Raw genomic sequence first — 26451 nt, forward strand, 5'->3', positions numbered from 1 at the left:
ATCATGGTGAGATTTGGACCCCAGCCATCAAACCCAAGAGAACAATTTATGTTACTGTACTTGGAAGCTCCTGACCTAAGTCCTCACTCAGTGGTTGACTCCCTGAGTGATTGGCCCTGGCGACAGAGAAGACTCATCAATAGTTCTGATCATCATAGAAGTCTTCATTACAGATGAATAAAGGTTCTGCTGGCTCTGAATATCAGCATAGTTCCAAATCTGCAAACCCAAGAAATGTGTCTGAACAGCAGAAGAGAGATTATCAAGGATTCTTGGGTTGCCTGAGTTGAGAGGGACTCCAGCCCCCCTCCATTAGCAGGTTGGGCTGTTTTCGCTTCAGGATGGGGCTGATTCATGAAAATTTTTCTTAAGTACAGGCAGTTATCATTTTGTAGAGTTCCAATATGCACTATTGGATACATTCCAATTAGTACTGAAAACACATTCATTTTTCCTTAAATTTCTTATTCCCCTAATCTCATTGCTTTAGTTGTATTTATGATTATATGATGAATTGAAGATCTGAATGAAGTGTGATTACTTATCTTCTGGTCTATAATGACTCTCTCAAGAATGTAGACAAACACTGAAATTCTCAGAAAGTCTGAAGGATTACATGGAACCCCAAATTGGGTATATATTTGGTGATATTTAAAGAGAATTCACTTCTGAAGCCAACACAGAAAAAAATGTTCTGCTTTTCTTATTAAATAAGTCAGCCTGAAGACTGACCTCTCACACTCTACTTCCCCTTCCATATTCAAAAGAATATAAACTTTTGAAACAAAATTATTTTATGTAGTTTTTATTCAATGGTTTTCTATTGCTAAATGGATATAAAAATATAGTGATGAGTAAATTAAACAAAGGAGTAAATTTAAAAATCTGCCATGATTGAGAAAGTAAAACAAAAGGCATTAAAGACTTGTCAAGTTACTTTGCATTTAAAAGGCTAAAAGCGGCTAGCAAATAACTATGCTTCCAGAGCAATAGAGCTGATTTTGTGGGGGCGGGGCATAGCATTAGGGAGAAACCTTTTTTGAGGGGCAAGATTAAAGCCCCTGCCCCCACCAAGGTTCTTGGTTCAGGATCCCCAGGTGAAATACAAGCAGAATCTTACATTTGACAGGCACGGATTCCAGCAGTATTCCTGGCACATCATGATACTCAGTTTTTGTGAGAAAGATGGATGGTGTCACATGGATGGTATGATCACAGACTTATACATATGTGATACCTGTGGGACTGTGGCATGTGACATTCAGGCTGGGACAGGGACTCAGACTTAGCCCTAGCCTACCAAATACATACAAACAAATAGAGCCCACTCTTCACAATCCCTCAATTTGGAGATCTTACTGAGTCCAAAGTCTACTAAAAGGGAAATTTTTTCCCAACAGAAAATTATTAAATACTGGGGTTCATTAATCTGTGAAACCTCCTTCCTACAGGCATTTAAATCTTCATTGTGTTTTATCTATAGTGAATTAGGTATGGTATTGCCTGAAGCCTAGCAAAATAGAATTAAATTGTTTACCAAAGGAAATGTTACATAGCTCCCTAAGGACTTACACAGATAATTTATAGTCTCAAGGATAATTGCAATCTTTTCTAAGATGGGTTGTGACTAGCAGCCTTTCAAAGCCTCATGTGTTTTCATAAAGGTGAATTGGAAGACTAAGTCTATATCTAGTATAATGCTAGATCTACAGATACTTGATATATACAACTAGATGATGGTGGTTAAACTAATAGAAGACAAACTTAACTCTCTCCATCAAAAGTTATGTGTACCAAAGTAAGTGGATGGTATAAAACTATGTTTATGAATTCATTTGTTCAATTGCCAGAGATTCTGTTTAATTTTTATTATAACTCCTTCTTGGACATCCCTGAATTTTCCAGAAAGTTGGAATAACATAAATACAGTTGTATGCACCAGGTATAACTCATTAATGTTCTCTTTATTCACTTTAATTTTTTGTTGTTGTTTATTTTAGTTCTGAGCAAGACAAAGAAGAATGGATCAAGGTAAACCTGATTTCTATTTTCATTTTTGTTTTGTGGTAACCTCTGTATATGTACCCAGATGCGCATATATTGTTTTATTATGCACATATTGTAGTCATCAGAATAAGGTCATTTAATTTTTAAGGTGATTTCCATCCTAGATATTTGTTTAATAAAGTGTTTTTATTAATTTGCATGTGATACTTTAATATGTGCTTTGAATTTCATGTATATTTTAGGCACTTCAAGAGACTATTGATGCTTTCCATCAGAGGCATGAAACCTTCAGAAATGCAATTGCCAAGGACAATGACATTCACTCAGAGGTTTCTGTAAGTTGAATTAAATTCTTTAAGTTCTTTTCTCTTTGCAGTTGCAGAAGATCTATCTAGTCATTTTGTTACCCAGTCTTTTCCCTTTGCAATGCCAAAACTGGCTATTTGGACAGAATCTCATTTCTTCTTAGATGAATACAATAGAGTGCCTTTTCATGCTGCTTAAATGTCTTTGAACCTTTTTTTTTTTCTTTCTCTTTTTCTGGATCTTGAGTTTCAGAACATGGTATGAGCAATGTTGTTAAAATTCTTTTTAAAATAAATAAATGAACGAACGGATGGATGGATGGATGGAAATGACAGTTTTTGCCATTAAAGTTGAATCTCTCTTTCCTTTTTAGACTGCTGAGCTAGGAAAAAGAGCCCCAAGATGGATCCGAGATAATGAAGTTACAATGTGTATGAAATGCAAGGAGTCTTTTAATGCCCTGACGAGGAGAAGGCATCATTGTCGAGCATGTGGACATGTATGTGAGCTTTCTTGGTCATTAAGATTGTTAGTCACTATATAAGTGTTGTAAAATCATTAATTGGAAAAAAACAAAGAAATCATTCAATAAATCACTTAGTTGATAAACTTCTGTTGGTGATAACTTTATGCAAAGCACTGTGCTGGGTCCTGGAGAAAAACTGGTAAGCAAAATGATAGCCAGCTTCACAGAGCTCACATTCTAATGGAGAAAACAGACCAGTCAAATTAACAGACAAGCATTTCAAATGCCTATAAATGCAATAAGAAATCAAGAAGCTAAAATGGGGAATAACGGTAATGGAAGAGGATTTGGAACCAATTTTAGTTAGAAAAATGAAGACCTATCTGAGGCGTTGCTATTTAAGCTGATGCCTAAAAGGTGAGAAAGAGCTAACCATAAGAAAGAAGGCAGAAAGAGCGTTCAGGCAGTGAGAGTTGTATGTCAAAAGCCCTGACGTAGGAAAGAGCTTCATCTATTCTTTTTAATTTTTTTATTTTTTAAAATAAATTTATTTATTTATTTCTGGCTGCGTTGGGTCTTCGTTGCTGAACATAGGCTTTCTATTTATTTGCAGCGAGTGGGGGCTACTCTTCGTTGTGGTGCATGGGCTTCTCACTGCAGTGGCTTCTCTTGTTGCGGAGCACGGGCTCTAGGCGCACGGGCTTCAGTAGTTGTGGCACGCAGGCTCAGTAGTTGTGGCCCACGGGCTCTAGAGCACAGGCTCAGTAGTTGTGGCACACGGGCTTAGTTGCTCCGCGGCATGTGGGATCTTCCCAGACTAGGGCTCGAACCCATATCCCCTGCACTGGCAGGCAGATTCTCAACCACTGCGCCACCAGGGAAGCCCTGATCTATTCTTGAGACTGCCAAAAGGTCATGTAGCTGGAGCATAATGAGCAATCTAAGAAATAGAAAGATAAATAATAACCAAAGGAGTCAGTGACTTTGAGAAAATATGAGATGGAACCTATAGCTTAAGTAGAAGTTCAGACTTTTGATGGGGAGAGGGAAACTTCCCTCCATTATAACAGAAAGGATAAAGGGAAAGATGAGTGGAAATGTGGGTGTGTTTTTGATTTGGTGGTGGGAAATGAGGGAATTTAGATCTGATAATATCTACATATTCATTGAAGAGGAAGAGGAAGAGTCATCATCTGAAAGTGAAGGGGGAAGTAAGAGGGAGGGGGGAGATTTGAGAAAGAGAGCTAAGTATGTAATAGTTGTCTCTGGGCAGGAAAAAGTGAGCCTACCAAAGAAACAAAGATGCCCATTAGGGGTTTATGGTTATAAATTTAAAAGGACACACTAGTCCATTTAATGGAATGAAACATCTCTAACAAGATTCAGCAACTCAAGCCAGCTAAGGCAGTTGACAGGTGTTCAGCGATTGAATTGTTTCATATGGAAAGAGTGAGAAGGAACAAAGCATGACCTGAAGTTGGAGAGAAGTAGCAGCAGGTTTTGGAGGGCCTTGTAAACCAAGTTGAAGATTAATACCTTCTTCTAAAAAGCAACACATAAGCATAGAGTAGGGTAGGCATTGTAGTGTCATGACTGAATGTATTATTAGTATGCTTTCATGCAACAGTTTTTATTGATAGTACTTTCAGATTATTCTCAATTACATTGCAGATTTATTCTTACTTTTTTCCTAAGTTTTGACTCAGTGAGACAGTTTTATAATCAAAATCAAATTGATAGCAAACATCTTTTTTTCCCCCTCAGTGTAAGACTTCTTTTAATCTCTCATTGAGTGTGCTTGAAATGATTTCAGATATTGACATACTTGCTTTCAGTAAACAAACAAAAATATGAATGTACTGTGACATAATTTGAAAGTAAATATTAGTTGATATGAATTTGCAGATACAGACATGTCTAATTTTAAATCCTAGGGTAATTTCATTGAAATTATGAGAAAACAATGAACAATTTTTTATTATGAATTTTACATGATGTGAATCTAAACCGAAAGTTTTACTAATATTTATATTTCTTAAATATAGTTTGTCCACTATAAATGAGGGAAAATATTCTTCTAGAAGCAAGAAGATAATTTTATTTATTTATTTGGCTGCATCAGGTCTTAGTTGCACCATGCGGGATCTTTGTTGTGGCATGTGGGATGTTTCATTGCAGCACGCAGGCTTTTCTCTAGTTGTGGCATGCGGGCTCCAGAGCACGTGGGCTCAGTAGTTGTGGCATGCGGACTCCAGAGAGTTCAGGCTCAGTAATTGCGGTGCACAGGCTCTCTAGTTGTGGCACACGGGCTCTAGGGTGCGCGGGCTCAGTAGTTGCGGCGTGCAGGCTTAGTTACCCCACAGCATGTGGGATCGTAGTTCCCCCACCAGGGATTGAACCCACGTCCCCTGCATTGGAAGGCAGATTCTTAACCACTGGACCACCAGGGAAGTCCCCAAGAAGATAATTTTTTAAACTGCAAGGTTATTTTTTAAACAGTTACTATAAATAGTTAGCAAAATACACAAGGACAATTTCTCATAGAGCTTACAGCCTAGTGAGGGTGACAAACATTAATTGAAAAATCACACAAGTATATGATTAAAAATTGTGATCAGTGCATGCAAAAAGCATATGGAACTTTAATAGCACAGTGATAAGAGATGGGCTGTATTCTGGAAGTTGGAGGAGTCTTCCTTGAGGAAGTGAAATTTGAGTCAGTATCTGAAGGATGAGCAAGAGTTAACTCACTGAAGCAGCGATGAGAGAGGGAGGGAGCAGAGCACGCTAGGAGCTGTAAGAAGCCAGTGTCACTGAAGATAGAGTAAGAGAGGTAAATCGTTCAGGACTTTATAGGCCATGGTTAAGAATTTGTTCATTATCCAAGAGCAAAGGGAAGACTTTAAAGAAATTTAAATAGAAGAGAAATATATCAGATTAGCATTTTTAAGGAAGCATCTGATGCTATTTGGAAAATAACTTGGAGGGGATCTTAGAGTAGTGGCCTGGACTCCAGTAGGAATGCTACAAGGACCAGTCATGAGGCTATAATGGTCCAAACCAGGACATTGATAGCTTGGACTCAGGTAATTGCAAGGAAGATGTAGAAAAATGGACAGATTGAAAAAATATCTAGGAGGTAAAATCAGCAGGACTTTATAACATGGTGAATCTATGGGGTGAGGTAGAGAAAGGTATCGGGATGACTCCTAGGTTTCTGACTTGCCATAACTGGTTAGAAGGCTGTGCTATTTCCAGCAATAGAGAGTACTCTGAGAGGGGAACAGGTTGGGAGGGATGAAGTGTGATAAGGAGAAAGCTGGGAGCAAGGTAGACCATGAATTCATTTGGGGAAGATATAAAACGTCCAAAGGTATGAAGTGTAATGGTCTGGACCGAGCCTTTGAAGAGCTCCTACCTTTAGGGCCAGGAAGAGAAGGATGAGCAAGCAGAGCCCATCACAAACAGCATTATAATACATGACAAACACTCCAAATGTTCATGGGGATATTGTTAGTCTGATAAAAATTTGCCTTTTACATTTAACTTTTTCTCTTTATTATTACCTATAACTGATTATTGCTTAAATCTTGTTATTTTTTAAATATGATTATTAACTCTTTGTTATTTTTTCTTAATTTAAGGTGGTTTGTTGGAAGTGTTCTGATTATAAAGCTCAACTTGAGTATGATGGTGGTAAATTGAGCAAAGTTTGTAAAGACTGTTATCAGATAATAAGTGGATTCACAGACAGTGAAGAAAAGAAAAGAAAAGGAATTTTAGAGGTATGAAATATTAAATATTGGATATCTTTCAGATTCTTATACTAGAAACAGAATTTTTTTTTTAACTCTGAAGAATACAAATGATATATTTTGTTGTTTCTCTTAGTATTTAACAATTTGGACTATGATGAGCAAGATTTATACTTTTGTTCTATTGCTGACTCTTGGGGTCATGCTCAGTTGTACAGAAAGAAGAGGGACAGTGCTATGTTAACCAATGTGTATTTGAGAGTAAATCCAGTCCTTCCTTGGCATCTGCGGGGGATTGGTTCCAGGACCCCCACAGATACCAAAATCCACAGATGCTCAAGCCTCTTATATACAGTGGCATGATACAGCCAGCCCTCCATATCCTCAGGTTCTGCATCCACAGATATGGAGGGCTGATTGTGTATTGATTTTGTGAAGGTAGCTGTGGTCAAATATTAGAGTATTAATTGACATCTCTTCTAATGCCCAACTTACTACTATATATATATTTTAAGAGGAAAGCTTTTCTCTCAGTTTCATCATATTGGCTTTGAAAATACTGTACGATATTATTAAAATTTAAAGTCTTATTACCTGAAAAACTCTTCCAACTATTGCATTAAAAGAATCATTTAATGGCCAGTGACAGTAATCTGAGAACTGCGTTGAAATATTATTGAAATGTCTTACAAGTAAGTTTGATTCATGTTTTAGATAAATTCAGACCTCCCAAACCTAGGAACTGTAATGCGACTAGTATCTGAAATAAGTTTTACACCCAAAGATATTAACAACATAAGTAATAAACTACATAATAAGGGCTTTGTGACAGAAAGTTCAAGATAGCCTGGAAATATGTGAAGAATAAGCTCATGATCAAAATTCATATGTATCTAAAATCATAGACATACTTGGTTTATTAAGAATTTCTACAATTTATTTAAGAATCAATGAGTGAAAAAAAAAAGAATCAATGAGTGTTTATTGAACTCTACACTGTATAAACATATAAAAAGTCATTTCTGTTAACTGAAGAAGGATCATAAACTTCAAGGTCCACTTGAGGCTAAAGTACAGGCCCACAAACTATAACTCTGCATTCTTCTAGGATATAGATGTTGCTTGTATGGCAGACCAGAGTGGACTTTCTCTGGCAGGGAGGGTGGAAAGACATGCTTCAGCAGCTTCCAGAAACACAGTCTCGGAAGACTGAACAGCAGCAATGGATGAGACTGGCGTAGAATAATGAGTCAAATAACTTGTTTTAAGGGGTGAGTTTCAGGCTGTATCTATGAAATGAAAATCTCTAGGTAGTTTTCTAGAAAAACCTGTACTTGGAGGAAAATTAATCAATTACTTATTAGGTTAACACATTTAATCAAATGTATTTATAGTGTGAAGTCCATAAGTAGAAGATAAGTGTGGATGTGTGCATATGCACACACACATACATATATATTTGAAACTTACTCATGCCAACTAGTTTGTTATGTCCTCTAGACCAAGGATCAACAAATTTTTTCTGTAAAAGGGCAGAGAGAAACTATTTTAGTCTTTGCAGGCTGAAAGGCAAAACTGAGAATATTACTTCTAAAACGAGAGAAAACAAATTTTCTCAAATTTTTATTGACAAAATTAAAAGTAATAATTTAGTATAATTTTTGTAATATGGTAATAAGAAGTATGGAATTCCTTTGGGGGAGGGGAGATAGAGAACATTTCACTTAGTTGGAGTCCAAAGTTAGTATTCTAGATCATCAGATTGATTTTAAATGTTCATCTGTAAAAACTCTGCTTAGCTCACAGGCCATATAAAAACAGGTGGTGGGCTAGAGTCCATTGTTTGCCAGTCAATGCTTCTTAAACTATCTGTGATGAAGGGCCAGTTTTACTTTCTAAACCATCACAGCTCAGTACTTTTGTAAAATACACAATCATGTGCTTGGGTATCATCACATGTCAGACTGCTATAAAAGTTTCTAAATGTTTACTCTTGCTTTCTGTGCTTGTCTCGAACTGGTAGCAAAGCAGTTTGCAAACCAGCACTGTTCAGTGGATGACACTGGATTTGAGAGACAGAAAATAGATGCACACCAGTTGCTTTCCATAATATGTGTAATAAAAACCATCATATAGTCAAAGGATTTTGTTCCCTTTTTAGCCAGTGATTTACGTATTAGGAGACAAAGCAGAAAACCGTACATGGCTCCACAAAGAGTTATTGCAATTTAAAAAACTTTAAAGTTATCTCAGGTATAGGACAAAGGTTGCTGGTAAGTATTTGCCTTTTTGCTATTGCATTCTTACATAGTGACGTTGGTATAGCATTGTGGCTAAGAGTTCAGACTCTGGGTCCAGACTCAAATCCTAGCACAACAATTCCTAAATCTTAGGAAAGCTATTTCATCTCTAAACCTCATAATAATACAAGTAATAACTTTTCAGTGTTGATGTGAGGATTAAATGATATAAGTAGTGAGCTAAGAAAAGTGCCTTCATAGTAAGCAGTCAATAAATGTTTAATTTTATTTAAACTACAGGTCTGGTAATACAGTTAAAATTGACTTAATTCATCATAGATCTAGATGAATGTTTAAATAATAATTGCAGATGAACCTTCTCTAGACAATCCCAGGAGGCATTTTATATAAACACATTGTAATTTATGAATGTTACCTTAAGTTGAATTACCTCTCTATCTGGTTTATTTTGTGTTCATTCGCTCTCTCTCACTGTTTCTTTCCATTGTATTTTCTAGATTGAATCTGCAGAAGTATCTGGAAACAGTGTGGTGTGCAGTTTTCTTCAATATATGGAAAAGTCAAAACCTTGGCAGAAAGCTTGGTGTGTGATCCCCAAACAAGACCCTCTTGTGCTGTACATGTATGGTGCCCCCCAGGTATCTAAACTTCATCTTTCTGAAGGGACGGAGGGAGGCCAGTGGACACTGAACTTAAAATCCTTCCATTACTTCTCTATAGAACAAGAGAATTCACACAGTTTCACTATTTTTCATTATAGTTGAAAAATAATAAGTAACTAAAATTCAAGTTTATTTAGACTGATTCCTTCTATAGCCAATAATTTCTTAAGCCTGTGGATCATTTGCCCTCTTCCCTCATTCCTATTCAGTGGGTTTGAGAAAATGTGAGTTGAATTAGGAAAGGGCATGGGGAGAAGAGGTTGAATCAGAGGGAGAGGCAAGAAGGAGAAGGAGCCTTTTTAATGATGGGAAATATTAGTAAGCCTTTTTTTTTTTTCCTGCATGGAGGAATACTTGAAAAAGAAAGGAATGTGAGAAGGTGAATTTAAATCAACCTTGGATTAACATTATCCAGTAACAATTTTTTGAGACCTTATATGAATGGATCTGAGATAAATATATAGGAACAGCAGACATACACCAGGCACTATGGATTGTGTTGTGCTTAAAAAACCAACAACACTTAAATCAATTGTGCACTCACCTGGAAACATATAAAAATTTTAATGTACCTGTTGTGTTTTAGCCTACACATATCTACATTAAGTACTAGTAAAACTTTATTTTAGAAATAGACTAAAAATGCTGAGATATGTGTGTGTGTGTGTGTATGTATTTTTAATTGAAGTGTAGTTGATTTACAATATTGGGTAAGTTTCAGGTATACAGCACAGCTATTCAGAGATATATATATATCTCTCTCTGAATATATATATATGTATTTCTTTTTTAGATTCTTTTCCCTTATAGGTTATTACATAATATTGAGTATAGTTCCCTGTGTTATACAGATCCTTGTTGGTTATCTATTTTATACATAGTAGTGTATATATGTTAATCCCAGCCTCCTAATTTATCCCTTCTCCCACCCCCTTTTCCCCTTTGGTAACCAAAGTTTGTTTTCTGTGTCTGTGAGTCTCTTTCTGTTTTGGAAATAAGTTCATTTGTGTCTTTTTTTTTCTTTTAGATTCCATATATATCATAAGCGATATCATATGATATATGTCTTTATATGGCTTACTTCACTTAGTATGATAATCTCTAGGTCCATCCATGTTGGCATTATTATTATTATGGCATTATTTCATTCTTTTTTATGGCTGAGTAATATTCCATTGTATATATGTACCACATCTTCTTTATCCATTCATCTGTTGATGGACATTTAGGTTGTTTCCATGTCCTGGCTATTGTAAATAGTGCTGCAGTGAACATTGAGGTGCATGTATCTTTTTGAATTATGGTTTTCTCTGGATACATGCCCAGGAGTGGGATTGCTGGATCATATGGTAGCTCTATTTTTAGAGCTGTTCTCCATACTGTTTTCCATAGTGGCTGCACCAATTTACATTCCTACCAACAGTGTATGTGGGTTCCAATTTCTCCATGTCCTCTCCAGCATTTATTATTTGTAGACTTTTTGATGATGGCCATTCTGACCGGTGTGAGGTGATACCTCATTGCAATTTTGATTTGCATTTCTTTAATAATTAGCAATGTTGAGCATCTTTTCATGTGCCTTTTGGCCATCTGTATGTCTTCTTTGAAGAAATGTCTATTTAGGTCTTCTGCCCATTTTTTGATTGGGTTGTTTGGTTTTTTATTCTGTTTCATTGTTTTTCCTACATTCTTTTCCTGTCCATAAGTAAATTGATGCATGAATGAATGAAACACCAAATAGAACTGCATTTGGTAATGAAATCATCATTAACATTTGCTGGTTTTGTACAATAAGATGACTATTCTTCCCTTTTACACTGAATGAAGAGCTGAATGGGCTCCCTCACAGGGAAAGAGGTGTGGGGTCAATGAACTCTAGCTGATTTAGGTGTCAGCACTCATTCATCAATTCACTCAGGTGACATTACGGGTGGCCTCATACACAAGCACTGTGCTAAAAGCACTGGATCCCCATCTCTCTCCATGGAGAGTTCACAGTGCGAGTCTGTGGAATGGTAGTAGGAAAGGAGGTTTAGTGGGCACCGGATCACATCTCACCATGTTTTTTATGTACCATGCTTTTTTCTTAGGATGTCAGAGCCCAGGCCACCATTCCACTCCTAGGCTACATTGTGGATGACATGCTGAGGAGTGCAGACCTGCCACACAGTTTCAAACTGACCCAGTCCAAGTCTGTGCACAGCTTTGCTGCAGACAGTGAAGAACTGAAACAGAAGTGGCTGAAAATCATCCTTTTAGCTGTCACAGGTGAGACGCCAGATGGTCCTAGTAAGCATCCAGCCACTTTGGACGATGATCCTGAACCTAAGAGAAAATCAGAATGCTGAGTTCCAGGGCCTACCGTGGTATGGAGGGGGGGATCTCAAGATTTACAGCTCAAGACATTCTCAGCTCTCCTTATTCATCTCTTAGCACTTTATGTTGAAAAATACAAGCTCATAAATGCATCTTTGGGGGGACTATTTTCCTATGTTTATGTACTCTTACTGAAATTAATGTGTAGAGCCATTCTACCCATAAAGTTTGAAATAATGTGAAAAATGGATCATTTTTTAATGAGCTATTCCTTGAATATGTACTTTTGTCTTGGAAAAAGCTGGTATCAATTCTATCACTTCAGGTTAGAAAAGGCCACTTTCATTTAAGAAATCCTTTAATGTCTTCACTTACACATGTAGGATTTATAACAGTTTGAAAGATATACCTCCATGTTGCCAAAATAGATCCACGTTAAAAATAAAAAATACAGGGACAGTTTAGGCTATTAACTTATTTAATTTAGTTTATAAAGCTCAAGCTGCATAAATGATGTACATTCTTTTAAAACAAAAGAAAAAGAACAAATTGTTGGTATTCAAACTTTCAACCTATTAAGATAATACTTGTTTTTGTAGAAATACTTCTAAGAATAAAATATCTTAAGTATATAGCAATTATGTATATATAGTATTAAATATGAATATATATATATACACACATTATACATGCTTTTCTCTTCAGCTTTAGGTTCATATTTGTCTCTAATTTATTTTTTAAATATACAGCATGTTTTATCTTGGAATTGACCAGTGTTCTAAACTTAAGAAATGTTTTTGGTGATTTATGTTTAACTGATTGACATCTAAGGGTCTTGATATTTTTATAATAAAAAGCTGTAATTTATGTGGCATGGGATATATTAGTGAATTCCAACAGTATTTTTAAAGTACTATTTTTCTTTGTTCTGTGCCTATTTAAAACAGTGCCTCTCTTTGAAGGTGCTAATAATACCTACTTAAATATAAGATGAGGGTTTAATTAATGCTTCAGTCTTGATTATTCTGAGATAAAGTGCATTTTGGTCACTGGGATGGTCAAGTCATACAGGTTATTTTACCTTTTACAATCCTCTAATTGTTGCAGCAGTTAATATCAGCATGTACAAGATACCTGACCTTACACAGAACTGGGACATATGGAAACTACATTTATTGTTATGTTTTTCTTTCCCGTAAGACTGTTAATTGTGGTTAAATGAGGACTATATATAATTAACACTTAAGATAACTGTGTGGGCCTATTCGTTTGTCAGATATGAAACAAAATTCACATGGGATAATGTATGATTGAGGGGGATGGATAGGTAATTAAGAAAGTTTATCCTCAACTCTTTAAACCACCTCATTAAAGAAGAGTGGGGAAAAATACAGTATAAAAAAGCAATATTTTAATGGCAGGTTTTTCGGGGGGGTACAAGATGATTGACGAGAGTTTGAGCATTCTTTTCCCTTTTATCCTCTGGGGAATTTTAATAGACAAAATGTGATTCCTTGTCACAAAGGCTGCTTTTTATTATATTGTAATTGTGATTAAAATCTCACATTAAGTTGGCTATTTAAGTTAATCCTTTCCTCAAGATTAGATCACTCTGTCTCTTTTTTTTTTTCTCATTTACTCTGTCATTTTCCAAACATTGTCACTTTTTTTTTTTTTTAATTGTTACTTTTTAATGCATCTGTCTGCTAGAAATCAACAAGAACGGCCCCACTATCCTCGGCCTTTGAGGATGACACCTTAAATGTAGATTAGATTCACTCAGAATTTGAGATTGCCACACATCTATTCAGGCCCTGTTTTTTTTAAGAAATATTTGAAGTATCTCTTTCCTTCCCCCCCACACCCCTAAGGAGCATATAAACTAATTATAGTGGGCATGATTAGGTTGCCTTCCTCTGTAAAAGGAACATCAGCCATGATCATCAACATTAAACCAAATACTTAGAGCCAAAAAAAGATAAAGGTAGCTTCTTAGGCCCTATTAAATTAAGGACAAATTTTTAATTTTTTACATTGCTTCTCTTTTCTAGTTGCCAACCGTGTGTGTGTTTGTGTTCAGGGGTGGTTATTGAGAAGGTTGACCTACGGCTATAGGTGATGCTTTGGTTTTCTTAATCTCAAGAAAAGAGAAGCAATAAAAATGTAGAATGATTATCAGGAGAAGGTGACTTTTGTAAATGTGGATAGAAAAATGGAAATGTAAGAGCCAATTAGAATATTTACGAGCCAGACTATTTTTGAAAACTATTTTGAACAACAAGAAGATTACACTTTCCCTACAAATAAGTTCTGCTGGAATGGAAGTAACATGAACACATTCAAGCTTTGGCTCAATAAATATCAAATGTTATTTAATTTAGATTATTTAAAGAATACTCATGTAAAGAGAATATTTATTATCATGCTCTTAACATTATCTTTAATTTTTTCAAAAAAAAGTAGAGATATTAGTATTAGAAGAGAATTTCTGCTTATCCAGTCACCGTCTTCACATTCCACATGTTCTTCTGCCAAGCACAAAGAGAAGCAATGAAGCAGCCTTACCTGTTTCTTATTAAAGAATCACGAATGTTTTTACTTGGAGAAAGGCAAAGGAATACTCTTAGCCATTTAGAAACACTCAACCAAAAGACCTCAAAATGTGATTGGCTGGTTACAAGAATAATCTGTCTTTTGCTTTCTGAGACACCTGAGCAGTCATGACAAATTGAACCTAGAAAAATAATTGGTTGTTTTACTATTAAAACCAACATTCCATACTGGTCTTATTCTTTATTTTCTCTAAATCATCTTTTCTTTAAAGTGCCCTTTCTCCAAACTTAACAAAATACTTCTTTGATAAAAACTGCTATTTTTTATAAAACATTCCAGTTTTTTTCAACATAAATTTTGCTTTATTGAAACTCTACCAATGAAATGTAGTGCAGACTTATCTCCAGGTTTTAAGAGGGACCCAATAATGAAAAATGCCACCAGCCACTTTTGTAATAACGGCATCTATAATGCCATCATGTATGCAAGCAATAAAACTCTACAGGGTGGGTTTTACACTGAACTTTTACTGTGAACGTTCCTAGCCACAAGGATATAGAGAATTAACTCTTAGGAGTGATACTGTGATTCAAATTGCTCAGTATAGGGAAAAGAACGTATGTGTGGCAGGGGGATGGGGGAGGGACAACATTATTCCTTGGATTCAAGTAACCATCAAAAGCCTTTTTATTTTTCTTTTTAAATTTTTTTTAAAGCCTTTCTTTTTTTTTGCAAAGGGTATGTATGGGTGGTTAAAAACAGTTAAAGCACATCTGCACTACTTTATCAAGTTACATTTCATTTTCCATGAAGTTTAATGTTGCTTGGTGTACTTATATTCACTGGGTAAGCTACCCAAATTAAAACAACAACAACAACAACGACAATTTTTTTAAATTACCAAACGTTTTATTGTCTTCTTTGTGGAAACAGGAAACAAATCTAAATTCCCCTTTAAATTTTAGATCTCATTTCTGGTTATACTCAAAGCCTTAAGTTCTTATTCTGAGCATATTGTCTGTGGTAATTGTAATAATGATCTTTCTGGGCTGGTTATATCCTGAGGAAAAGGCACCAACAGGAGCAAATAAAGTTCTAGGAAACAAAGGTCTTTTTTTCTTTTTCTTTTTCTTTTTTTTTTTTTCAGGTATCCTTGCTATAATACAGAGTAGAAAATACATTAAATTTTTCTACATCACATAATGTTCCTGTTAGCAGGTCTAAGATTAATCACATGGTATTTATAAGCTAAAATTAATTCAAAAGGCAAGAATGTCATAATGTCTTCATTCTTAACTTTTGTATTCTTCAAGAATATATTAATATAAAATCTGTGGCTAACCTGTTCTTATTCTTAGGACTATACTGGACATCTGTAGTGGATCATGTTACTTTTTCATTCTCGTCCAATTTTAGTAAAATCAAATTGCTTTTTATTTTCAAATTACTATCTACTATAGAGTCTCCAGATTTAGAAAATAGGAGTATGATATATAAAAGACCACTAGATATACGTTTAAAACCCTTTCTATGAATTTATGCATACATGTATATATGTAAAAGCACTGTTGATTTCCAATTCTGTTTTTCCATAGGAACGAAATTTTTATAGAAAGTATTCTTTTTAACTTAAATATTTTAACATAAATTATATACATGGATTTTTAGTATAATTCATTCTTATGTATGCCCTGTAATTATGTTGTCATGAGAGGGTAACTTTGCTTTCTTTACTGAGGTGGTAGAGAGGAATAAGATTAGGAACTGAAACAAGCAAGAACAGAGAGAGAGGTGGACAGAAAGAGTCCCTTGGTCTCCAAATCAGAGCAATGTATGCTAAGATAAATGAAAAACACTTAAACTGCAGAGGGATGTAAACTACAAGATGTAAATCTATGTAATTGCACACTGATGGGATGCATTACACCTGGGCCTTTCACCTTGGCCTATAAATTATACCACTAGTATCCTGTCATTACTTTTTCTTTAGACCTAAAAAAAAAAAAAAATTCTATTGGACCATTTTCTGCACTGTTTACTGACATAAAAAATCCCTCTAAAGTCAATCATGGTCTGTATTCTACTTTCTGGACTGAACATTTGGCAGAAAATAGTGTCTTTTCTGTCTTTTGAGATGAAATAGCACATGGCTTCTACAAGATAGTTTTTAACTCATTGGAGGTCACTGAGAGTTACATGATGTTTACCCCTTCCTAAAATTCATTATAGATTGAATTAGTGAGACTAGGTAGATTTCGTGAGAAATTAAATCAAGAAATATTGTAGCATATTTGAATAAGTGAATACCAAATACATAGAGTGATATATATATATATATATATGGGTTTGGGAAGAGACATAATAGTCTGTGGGGACCATTATGATAACAGAATTACATTATATATTACACATTATATGGATGTTGAAATGTATCGCTTGGGGGGTTCTCCCTTCATTAGCAATCATGTCTGTATATAAAACTTTGGAGGTTTTTGTTTGTTGTACCAAACTAGCATTTCATTTTATGAGTGACAATTGACTGATATTCTTGAATAAGTGTTATCTGGGTTTTTGAATTGTTGACTGATCAGTTTGAAATGTATATTAGCAAAATTTTAGAGTTAACTCAAATGTGAGAAAGTGTACACAAAAAGTAATTTTTCTCTTCTAGCTATATGAATGTAAAATACTTGCAGATAGTGTATATATTGTGTAACATATGTATATTTGGTCATAAAGGCAGAGAATGGGAAACATTGTAAAATTAAGCACTTTAATTCCTATTAAATATTAAACACTTGTATCTTGTAAATAAATACATCTTTAAATGAATTCTAAAGACTTAGATGTTATTTGAGCTAGGATTATGTATGTTCAGTTCACAATGATTTTGGTTGTCAGAAATTTTGGTTGATTCAGAAAAAAGTTACTCCTTAAGGTACTGATGTTCCTTTCCACCTCCAATCCCACCAAAACCTGTGTAAATCTTTCAAGAATAATATTATTCAGTAGTATTTCATAAGTAAAATATTTCCAGAGATAATCCTTTTTAGACATTTATTACCTTTTTCAGGCCTTGAAGAACTATTTATTGATACTTACAAGCAGTTGGCATCAGCTGTTGCCCTTGGTCCATGGATATGACTTGTTTGCTTCCACCTTACACCAGAATGGAAATTGTGGCGGAGAGAGCCAGCATGGCCTATTTCAGAGCTTCTCAAACTTTAATATACATAGGAATCACCTGAAGATTTTACTCAAATGCAGATTCTGATTTAGCAAGGTCAGTGATGAGGCAGGTGTTGTTAACAAGGTCTCCGGTGGTGTTGATGCTCCTCAAACCATTCTTGGAGTAGCGAGTTTATAGTGGAAGGGACTTAGTCATAGACAACTGGCTAGAAATCCCTGGCTCTGTCACTTACTGTTTGTCACTTCAGGCACGAACTCCTCCTTGAAAAGTTGTGGCCCTTAAATGAGATAATACTATAGTATATTGCCTGGCCCATAGGAGACATTCAGTAAGTGATTGTTAGTATTATTAATAGAGATCATTTAGTTAACAGGGAAGTTTGCCACCCTGACTATACATTAGAATCACCTGGGGAGTAGTTAAAACCAAGCCATGCTCCAGCCTCACCCTCAGAAATTTTATTTGTGGGGGTTGGGCTGTGGGCATGAGCATTTTCAAAAATTCCCCAGGTGATCCTGATGGGAAACCTCACTTGAGAAACTGCATATTTACTCAGTGCTTGGTCCTATGTTAAGCATTCTATAAACACATTATCCCACGTAAGCCTCACAACAGCACTCTTAACATTTTCATATAAGTAAGCAGGTTTAGAGAGGTTAAGTAATTTGTCACTCAGCTCTTGATGTCCTCTCTTCCTCCCTTACCCTCCCTTACAGTTCAATCATTATAGTCACTCCTTTGCGTTCAGTTCACTCTCTAGCTTTGTCTTACTTGTTTGGCAAAACCAAAACGTGGTTGGCTCAACTCTGTCTTCTCCATGCCTACAACCATGCAGCCGAACAAAATGAACAACTATACTGACTGGTCTCATTTTAAATTCATTACTAGATTACCATTTCATACCTCCTTTCTCCTCAAGCCTCCAACACATGCTCCCTCATCCTCCACCCAGCTGATGACCTTCTTCCCTACTTTACTCAGAAAATTAAAGTGGCAGGGGACTTCCACAGCCTCCCACAACCGAATCTACCCATCTACCAACACAGGTTCCACAGGTTCTTCCTGCCCATCCATGTTCCTGCTTAAATCTGGTCTCTACTTGTGTGCCATATCCTACCCCCACGCACCTTCTCAAGGATGCTGCTCTGACCATTATCCTTTTCTTATACGATATCAGTTTTCCCTCTTAACTGAATATGCCTATCAGCAAACACACCTGTTACAATTTTTCCCAACCTAAATAAACCTCTTCACTTCACTTCCCCTGCCGGCTACCAGCCATATTCCCCTCCCTTTTGGAGCAATAGTTGAGTTTTCTATACATGTTTCCAATTCCTCTCTTCCCATCCTTTCCTGAATGTACTCCAGTCAGGCTGAACAACTGATCTTTCCCCATAAAACCTACTCTATCCATAATTTTCTCCATCTCAGTTAATTGCAGCTCTGCTTTTCAAGTTGCTGAGGCCAAAAGCTTTCATCTTTGACTCCTCTCTTTCTGAGACTACACAGCCAGTACAGGAATTTATATTAGCTCGCCTTCAAAATATACCTAGAATCAGATTCTCTTTCACCAATTCCACCGCTACCTACCATTCTGACCTAAACCATCATCATCTCTTGCTACATTATTTCAGTAGCTTTCTAATTAGTCTCAAGTCTTCCAGTCTTCCTTCCACCCTTCCATTGTTAAGTAGGCAGCCAGGGGAGTCTGTTAAAACACAAATCAAATTATGTTGCTTCTTTACCCCAGTCCCTCCAGGGGCTCCCATTTCACTCAGAATAAAAGCCAAAGTCCTTTGCCCTCACATGGTTCTATGTCTCTGCTGCCGGCACTCCCCCACCCCCTACCATACATTTTGCTTTTCCTGAAGCAAGCCAAGTACACTTCAGCCTTACATCACAGACACTGTTCCTTCTTCCTGCAGTGCTCCTTCCCCAGATGTCTGCATAAAGAACACCTTTTGCAAGTTAAAGCCTGCTCAGATCTCACCACCACCTCACTTAACTGCCTCCGCTACAACAGCACCCCATGCCACCCTAATCTGATCTGTTTTTTTCCTGTGGCACTTAACATCTTGTTACAAATTAGATAATTAGCTGTTTATTTTTTATTGTCTGTCTACACCTGCTAGAACATAAGCTCCATAAAGGTAAGGATTTTTATCTGTTTTGACCACTGATGTCCCCAATCCCCAGTACTTGGGGTTGCTTGGCACATTGTAGGCACTCAGTAAATACTTACGTGGTGGGACTTCCCAGGCAGTCCAGTGGTTAAGACTCTGCGCTCCCACTGCAGGGGGTATGGGTTCCATCCCTGGTCGGGGAACTAAGATCCCGCATGCTGCACAAAAGCTAGGTTATATAAAATTACAAAAATGAACAGAACTGTTCTTCCAAAACATCAAATTGTTATGGGTATAGACCTTTGGAATAGAGGCTGAGAGGAAAAGAAATCAACATTTTATATAGCTAAATTGTTTTAATAACAAAGCCAGATTCCTGATAGTTTAAAACATAGTCAAGGACTTCAAAATACAATGGTGAAAATCTTAGTTAACCTTCGCACGATGGATTCTTGCTTTTTAAAAAATCAGTCTCAGCCCACCACCACCACACCTGGTCCGTGAGGCAATTAGAGGCAGCTGGTTACTGTTCCAGAAGGAGCCAGAGGTGATGAAAGATACACGTCCTGAGGAAGTGGGGCTGGCAGAGTGGACCTGACACAGCGTTTGGATAATGAGCTCCCAGTCTGGAGTCACCCTCTTATAGAGGAAATGATTCATGTGTTGTTTTGGTCTTGTATTTAAGTAAAAACAAATCCAGGTTGCTTTGTCTTAATAAAGGAAACTCTGCTTTTATACAGTGAGATTGGACCACGTAGTCCATTATGGTGTTTTCACAAGAAAAAATATTTTTAGATCGCTTACATATATGGTTATCATACACTGAACAAAATTAAGTATATTGTTTCTATATAGAATCATGTCCAAAGGTGGAAGAAACATACCTCATCCTAAAGATCATCTTGTAGTTTTTCAATATCTTTTCCATCAGTATGTGTATATGTATGTCTGTGTGTGTGCTTGGAGAGTGGAAAGCAGGCAGGCACAGACTACAGGGAGAATGAACCAAAGGGTCCAGGCTCACAGTTGTAAATATAGGAGAAGGAACACTCAATAAAGAAAAAATATTTGCTAAAAAATCTTGATACTTCTCTGAGTATACCTTTTTTGTTGAGTTTTGACTTTTGAGCCGTCTTAGTGTTTTATGTACACAAACACACATAATAAAAAATGATGAAAAAATCTGAAATGGAATATAAATACAAATGAACATATGTCAAATAATAGCAAATGAATAACATAACCACTCTGAAGATAAAAATTAGAAGAACAAATGCACACTTTTGAACAAAGTATGTTGACTATACATGCTTAAACTAAAGGCAAATAGAATTATAAAGAAATTGAATTCTAGGTCATTGGTTTGTTTTACCCAGTGGTATGACTTAGCATTTCTAACATTACTTTTACTGAGTTCTACAACTGAGCAAATAAGTAATAGGTTGAGCATAATGGGAGCCAAATTTCTCAATGTCAGAGAAGGCAGTTTCAATATGGAAAAGGAGGAACGTGATATTAAATTCTGTGTTGTTGGACTAGAATTACAGGTATCAGTATGAACACATGATTTTATAAAGTTAGCTAGCTAACTGGGTATAGATAGTTATAATACATTTATAGACCTATGTGTATGTGTGTGTGTGTGTGTGTACACGAGCATATATTTCCTAGCTGACTGCTGTGAGGGTCTAGAAGCAATAACAGCCCTGTAGCAATGAGCATACCTATGTTGGTTTTTAAATACCATTTCCACTAAAAGGAACCAGAGCTCCCTGAAAAACTAGCTGATTCTAGAGCTAGAGCAGAGAAAATTCAAGATAAGCCTGGGATATCCTATTGTGCCAGAAAGTGAAAAAGTACCCAAATAATGATGGGGACATGTCAGAAGACCCAGGAGTCAGCTTGAAGAGGCTCCAGCTGGCAAAATCTGGGACAGTTGAACATGAAAATAAAAAATAATGGTAGTTATATGTTAATTATATGTCATTGAAGTGGGAGGCGAAGGGGAAGGAACGATGGTAATGGATTAAAATCCATTGAATAAAATAGGAGCACATGGATTCAAACTGATAATGAATGAATGAATGAGGAAAAATGAAAAACTCTTCCCTGGAATTCCCTGGCAGTCCAGTGGTTAGGACTCCGTGCTTCCACTGCAGGGGGCACAGCTTCGATCCCAGGTTGGGGAACTAAGATCCCGCATGCCGCATGGGGTGGCCAAAAATCAGTCAATCAGTCAATCAATAAGTAAATAAAAATTTAAAAAGAAAAACTCTTCCCTATAATAGAATGCAAACAAGTAAATGTAGAAGGAATAATAAAGTTAAAAAAATAGCATCTGAGAAAACATTGTAATAATTCAGGTAAGAATCATCAATGGATACTATAACTGATGGGTAAAAAATTCTTGAAGACAAGTATATCTACATAGTCTCAAAGTTGTAACCACAAAATTCTTATTAATTACAGAAGGGGAAAAAAATAACTTTACAATGGAAAAACTTGGTGGACAGCACCTTAACCAAGTTAATATCATCAGTAAGGACAAACTGGTATCATGGACCTCTTGATCTGAAGCACTAAGGACACAGCATCGCTTCTGTGGTAATCCTGACAAAAGTGCAGAACCTCAACCTAATCATGAGGAAATAACAGACAAACCCAAACTGAGAAATATTCTATGGAATACCTGGTCTATATTCGTCAAAAATGTTAAGGTCATGAAATACAAAGACAGACTGAGGAACTTTTCCAGAATAAATGACTAAAGAGACATTACAGCTAAATGCAATGTGTATGTAATCCTGGATCAAACCTAGGCCAGAATACTTTTTTCTACTATAAAGTTTTTATTGAGACCATTGGTGAGAAATTAATAACATCTGGATTAGATCATCACATTGCATCTGTTAATTTTCTTGTTTCAGCAGTTGCAATGTAGTTACGTAAGAGAATATCCTTGTTCTTGAAAATATTCAAGTATTTCAGGGTAAAAATGCATCATGTCTGCAATTTACTGTCAAATGGTTCAGAGATGAAAGACGGAGAGAGAATAATTAAGCTAATGAAGTAAAATGTCAATAGAGAAACTGGGCGAAGGGTAAACTAGAGTTTTTGTAATATATTTCTAACTTTTGTTTAGGTCTACATGTACATCTGTGCTCCCAATGAAACGGGCACTGGTTCCATCCCTGGTGGGGGAACTAAGATTCCCGCATGCCGCTCAGCGTGGCCGAGAAAAACAAAACAAACAAAACCCACAAAACATGTACACGTATTTCAAATAAAATTTTTTAATGTTTTTATGGAGTTTAACCCAGCTATTTTCCTGAGATGTTTTGTAAGCCAATTGCAACTTTCCTTTACTTCATCTCTCTTTATACAAATAAAAATTATTTCATAAAGGTATATAAAGAAAAGCAACTTAAATTATCCCAGGAAAAAACAATAGTATAAAGAAATAGTTTGTCTTGAGTCATTCACTCATTCAACATTTAAATATTGAGTGTTGCTCTTTTCCGGTTATCGTGGCACAAGGCACCATGAGCAGCAAAGTCTCCCACGACACCCTCTACGAGGTGGTGCTGGAAGTCCTGCATGGGAACCAGTGCAAGTGCCGGAAGGTTTTGGAGACAGTTGCCCTTCAAATCAGCCTGAAGAACTGACTCTCAGTAAGGCGAACGCTTCTCAGGCACCGTCAGGCTTAAGTTCACTCCCTGCCTCAAGTTCTCCATATGTGTTCTGGGGGACCAGCAGCACTGTGATGAGGCCAAGGCTGTGGATATCCCCCACATGGACATCGAGGCGCTGAAGAAACTCAGCAAGTATAAGAAACTGGTCAAGAAGCTGGCCAAGAAGTACGATGCCTCTTTGGCTTCAGTCTCTGATCAAGCAGATCCCACGAATACTGGGCCCAGGCCTGAATAAGGCTGGCAAGTTCCCTTCCTTGCTGACCCACAATGAGAACATGGTGGTCAAAGTTGATGAAGTCCATGATCAAGCTCCAAATGAAGGAGGTGCTGTGTCTGGCAGTGGCTGTTGGCCACGTGAAGATGACAGATGAGCTTGTGTACAACATCCACTTAGTTGTCAACTTCCTGGTGTCATTGCTCAAGAAAACTTTGGTGGAACGTCCAGGCTTTGTACATTAAGAGCACCATGGGCAAGCCCCAGCGTCTTTACTAAGGAACAGCTTAATAAGCCATACTTGCACCATTTAAATAAATAAATAAATAAATATTGAGTGTTTCCTATATGCTGGTTGCTTATTGTATCAATATTTAAGGTCTAGGATTACTTTGAATATACTGACAGTAGGTTTCTTTTTTTTTTTGAAAATTGTAAAGCACTACAGCATTTATTTATTTATTTATTTATTTATTTATTTATAACATCTTTATTGGAATATAATTGCTTTACAATGTTGTGTTAGTTTCTGTTGTATAACAAAGTGAATCAGCTATACATATACATATATCCCCATATCCCCTCCCTCTTGCATCTCCCTCCTACCATCCCTATCCCACCCCTCTAGGTAGTCACAAAGCACGGAGCTGATCTCCCTGTACTATGAGGCTGCTTCCCACTAGCTATGTCAAGGCCACCCTCTCACTTCGTCCCAGGTTTTATTCCTGTCCTGCCCCTAGGTTCTTTAGAACAATTTTTTTTTTTTTTTTTAGATTCCATATATATGTGTTAGCATACAGTATTTGTTTTTCTCTTTCTGACTTACTTCACTCTGTATGACAGACTCTAAGTCCATCCACCTCACTACAAATAACTCAATTTTGCTTCTTTTTATGGCTGAGTAATATTCCATTGTATGTATGTGCCACATCTTCTTTATCCATTCATCTGTCGATGGACACTTAGGTTGCTCTCATGTCCTGGCTATTGTAAATAGAACTGCAATGAACATTGTGGTACATGTCTCTTTTTGAATTATGGTTTTCTTGGGGTATATGCCCAGTAGTGGGATTGCTGGATTGTATGGTAGTTCTATTTTTAGTTTTTTAAGGAACCTCCATACTGTTCTCCATAGTGGCTATATCAATTTACATTCCCACCAACAGTGTGAGAGGGTTTCCTTTTCTCCACACCCTCTCCAGCATTTATTGTTTGTAGATTTTTTGACGACAGCCATTCTGACTGGTGTGAGGTGATACCTCATTGTAGTTTTGATTTGCATTTCTCTAACGATTAGTGATGTTGAACATCCTTTCATGTGTTTGTTGGCAATCTGTATATGTTCTTTGGAGAAATGTCTATTTAGGTCTTCTGCCCATTTTTTGATTGGGTTTTTTGTTCTTTTGATATTGAGCTGCATGAGCTTCTTGTGTACTTTGGAGATTAATCCTTTGTCAGTTGCTTCGTTTATTTTCTCCCATTCTGAGGGTTGTCTTTTTGTCTTGTTTATGGTTTCCTTTGCTGTGCAAAAGCTTTTAAGTTTCATAAGGTCCCATTTGTTTATTTTTGTTTTTATTTCCATTTCTCTAGGAGGTGGGTCATAAAGGATCTTGCTGTGATTTATGTCATAGTGTTTTGCCTATGTTTTCCTCTAAGAGTTTTATAGTGTCTGGCCTTTCATTTAGATCTTTAATCCATTTTGATTTTATTTTTGTGTATGGTGTTAGGGAGTGTTCTAATTTCATTCTTGTACATGTAGCTGTCCAGTTTTCCCAGCATCACTTATTGAAGAGGCTGTCTTTTCTCCATTGTATATTTTTGTCTCCTTTATCAAAGATAAGGTGACCATATGTGCGTGGGTTTATCTCTGGGCTTTCTCTCCTGTTCCCTTCATCTATATTTCTGTTTCTGTGCCAGTACCATACTGTTTTGATTACTGTAGCTTTGTAGTATAGTCTGAAGTCCAGGAGCCTGATTCCTCCAGCTCTGTCTTTCTTTCTCAAGATTGCTTTGGCTATTCGGGGTCTTTTGTGTTTCCATACAAATTGTGAAATTTTTTGTTCTAGCTCTGTGAAAAATGTCATTGGTAATTTGATAGGGATTGCAATGAATCTGTAGATTGCTTTGGGTAGTAGAGTCATTTCCACAATGTTGATTCTTGCAATCTAAGAATGTGGTATATCTCTCCATCTGTTTGTATCATCTTTAATGTTTTCATCAGTGTCTTATAGTTTTCTGCATACAGGTCTTTTGTCTGCTTAGGTAGGTTTATACCTAGGTTTTTTATTCTTTTTGTTGCAATGGTAAATGGGAGTGTTTCCTTAATTTCTCTTTCAGATTTTTCATCATTAGTGTATAGGAATGCAAGAGATTTCTGTGCATTAATTTTGTATCCTGCTACTCTGCCAAATTCACTGATTAGCTCTAGTAGTTTTCTGGTAGCATCTTTAGGATTCTCTATGTATAGTATCATGTCATCTGCAAACAGTGACAGCTTTACTTCTTCTTTTCCAGTTTGTATTCCTTTTATTTCTTTTTCTTCTCTGATTGCTGTGGCTAAAACTTCCAAAACTATGTTGAATAATAGTGGTGAGAGTGGGCAACCTTGCCTTGTTCCTGATCTTAGTGGAAATGGTTTCAGTTTTTCACCATTGAGAATGACATTGGCTGTGGGTTTTTCATATATGACCTTTATTATGTTGAGGTAAGTTCCCTCTATGCCTACTTTCTAGAGGGTTTTTATCATAAATGAGTGTAAAAAGCTTTTTCTGCATCTATTGAGATTATCATTTGGTTTTTATCCTTCAATTTGTTAATGTGGTGTATCACATTGATTGATTTGCATATATTAAAGAATCCTTGCATTCCTGGGATAAACCCCACATGATCCTTTTAATGTGCTGGTG

The 26451-nt window shown here is 36.4% G+C and overlaps 1 protein-coding gene and 1 pseudogene across 2 annotated transcripts in view; both read left to right on the forward strand.

Moving 5' to 3' along the window:
- Positions 1–12202, forward strand: part of FGD4 (FYVE, RhoGEF and PH domain containing 4) — a 210687-nt gene extending 198485 nt beyond the window's left edge. For both annotated transcript variants that reach the window (XM_068560069.1, XM_068560070.1), the window contains exons 12-17: positions 2001–2031; positions 2250–2342; positions 2687–2812; positions 6424–6564; positions 9293–9433; positions 11548–12202. In XM_068560069.1, the coding sequence (XP_068416170.1) occupies positions 2001–2031; positions 2250–2342; positions 2687–2812; positions 6424–6564; positions 9293–9433; positions 11548–11805 (790 nt within the window). In that variant the 3' untranslated portion in view covers positions 11806–12202. The remainder of the gene's footprint in view (positions 1–2000; positions 2032–2249; positions 2343–2686; positions 2813–6423; positions 6565–9292; positions 9434–11547) is intronic.
- Positions 12203–23181: 10979 nt separating this feature from the next.
- Positions 23182–23824, forward strand: LOC137775550 (large ribosomal subunit protein uL1 pseudogene; annotated as a pseudogene).
- Positions 23825–26451: the final 2627 nt, after the last annotated feature.

Source organism: Eschrichtius robustus, chromosome 13 (assembly GCF_028021215.1).
Source record: "Eschrichtius robustus isolate mEscRob2 chromosome 13, mEscRob2.pri, whole genome shotgun sequence".
Taxonomy (NCBI): Eukaryota; Metazoa; Chordata; class Mammalia; order Artiodactyla; family Eschrichtiidae; genus Eschrichtius; species Eschrichtius robustus.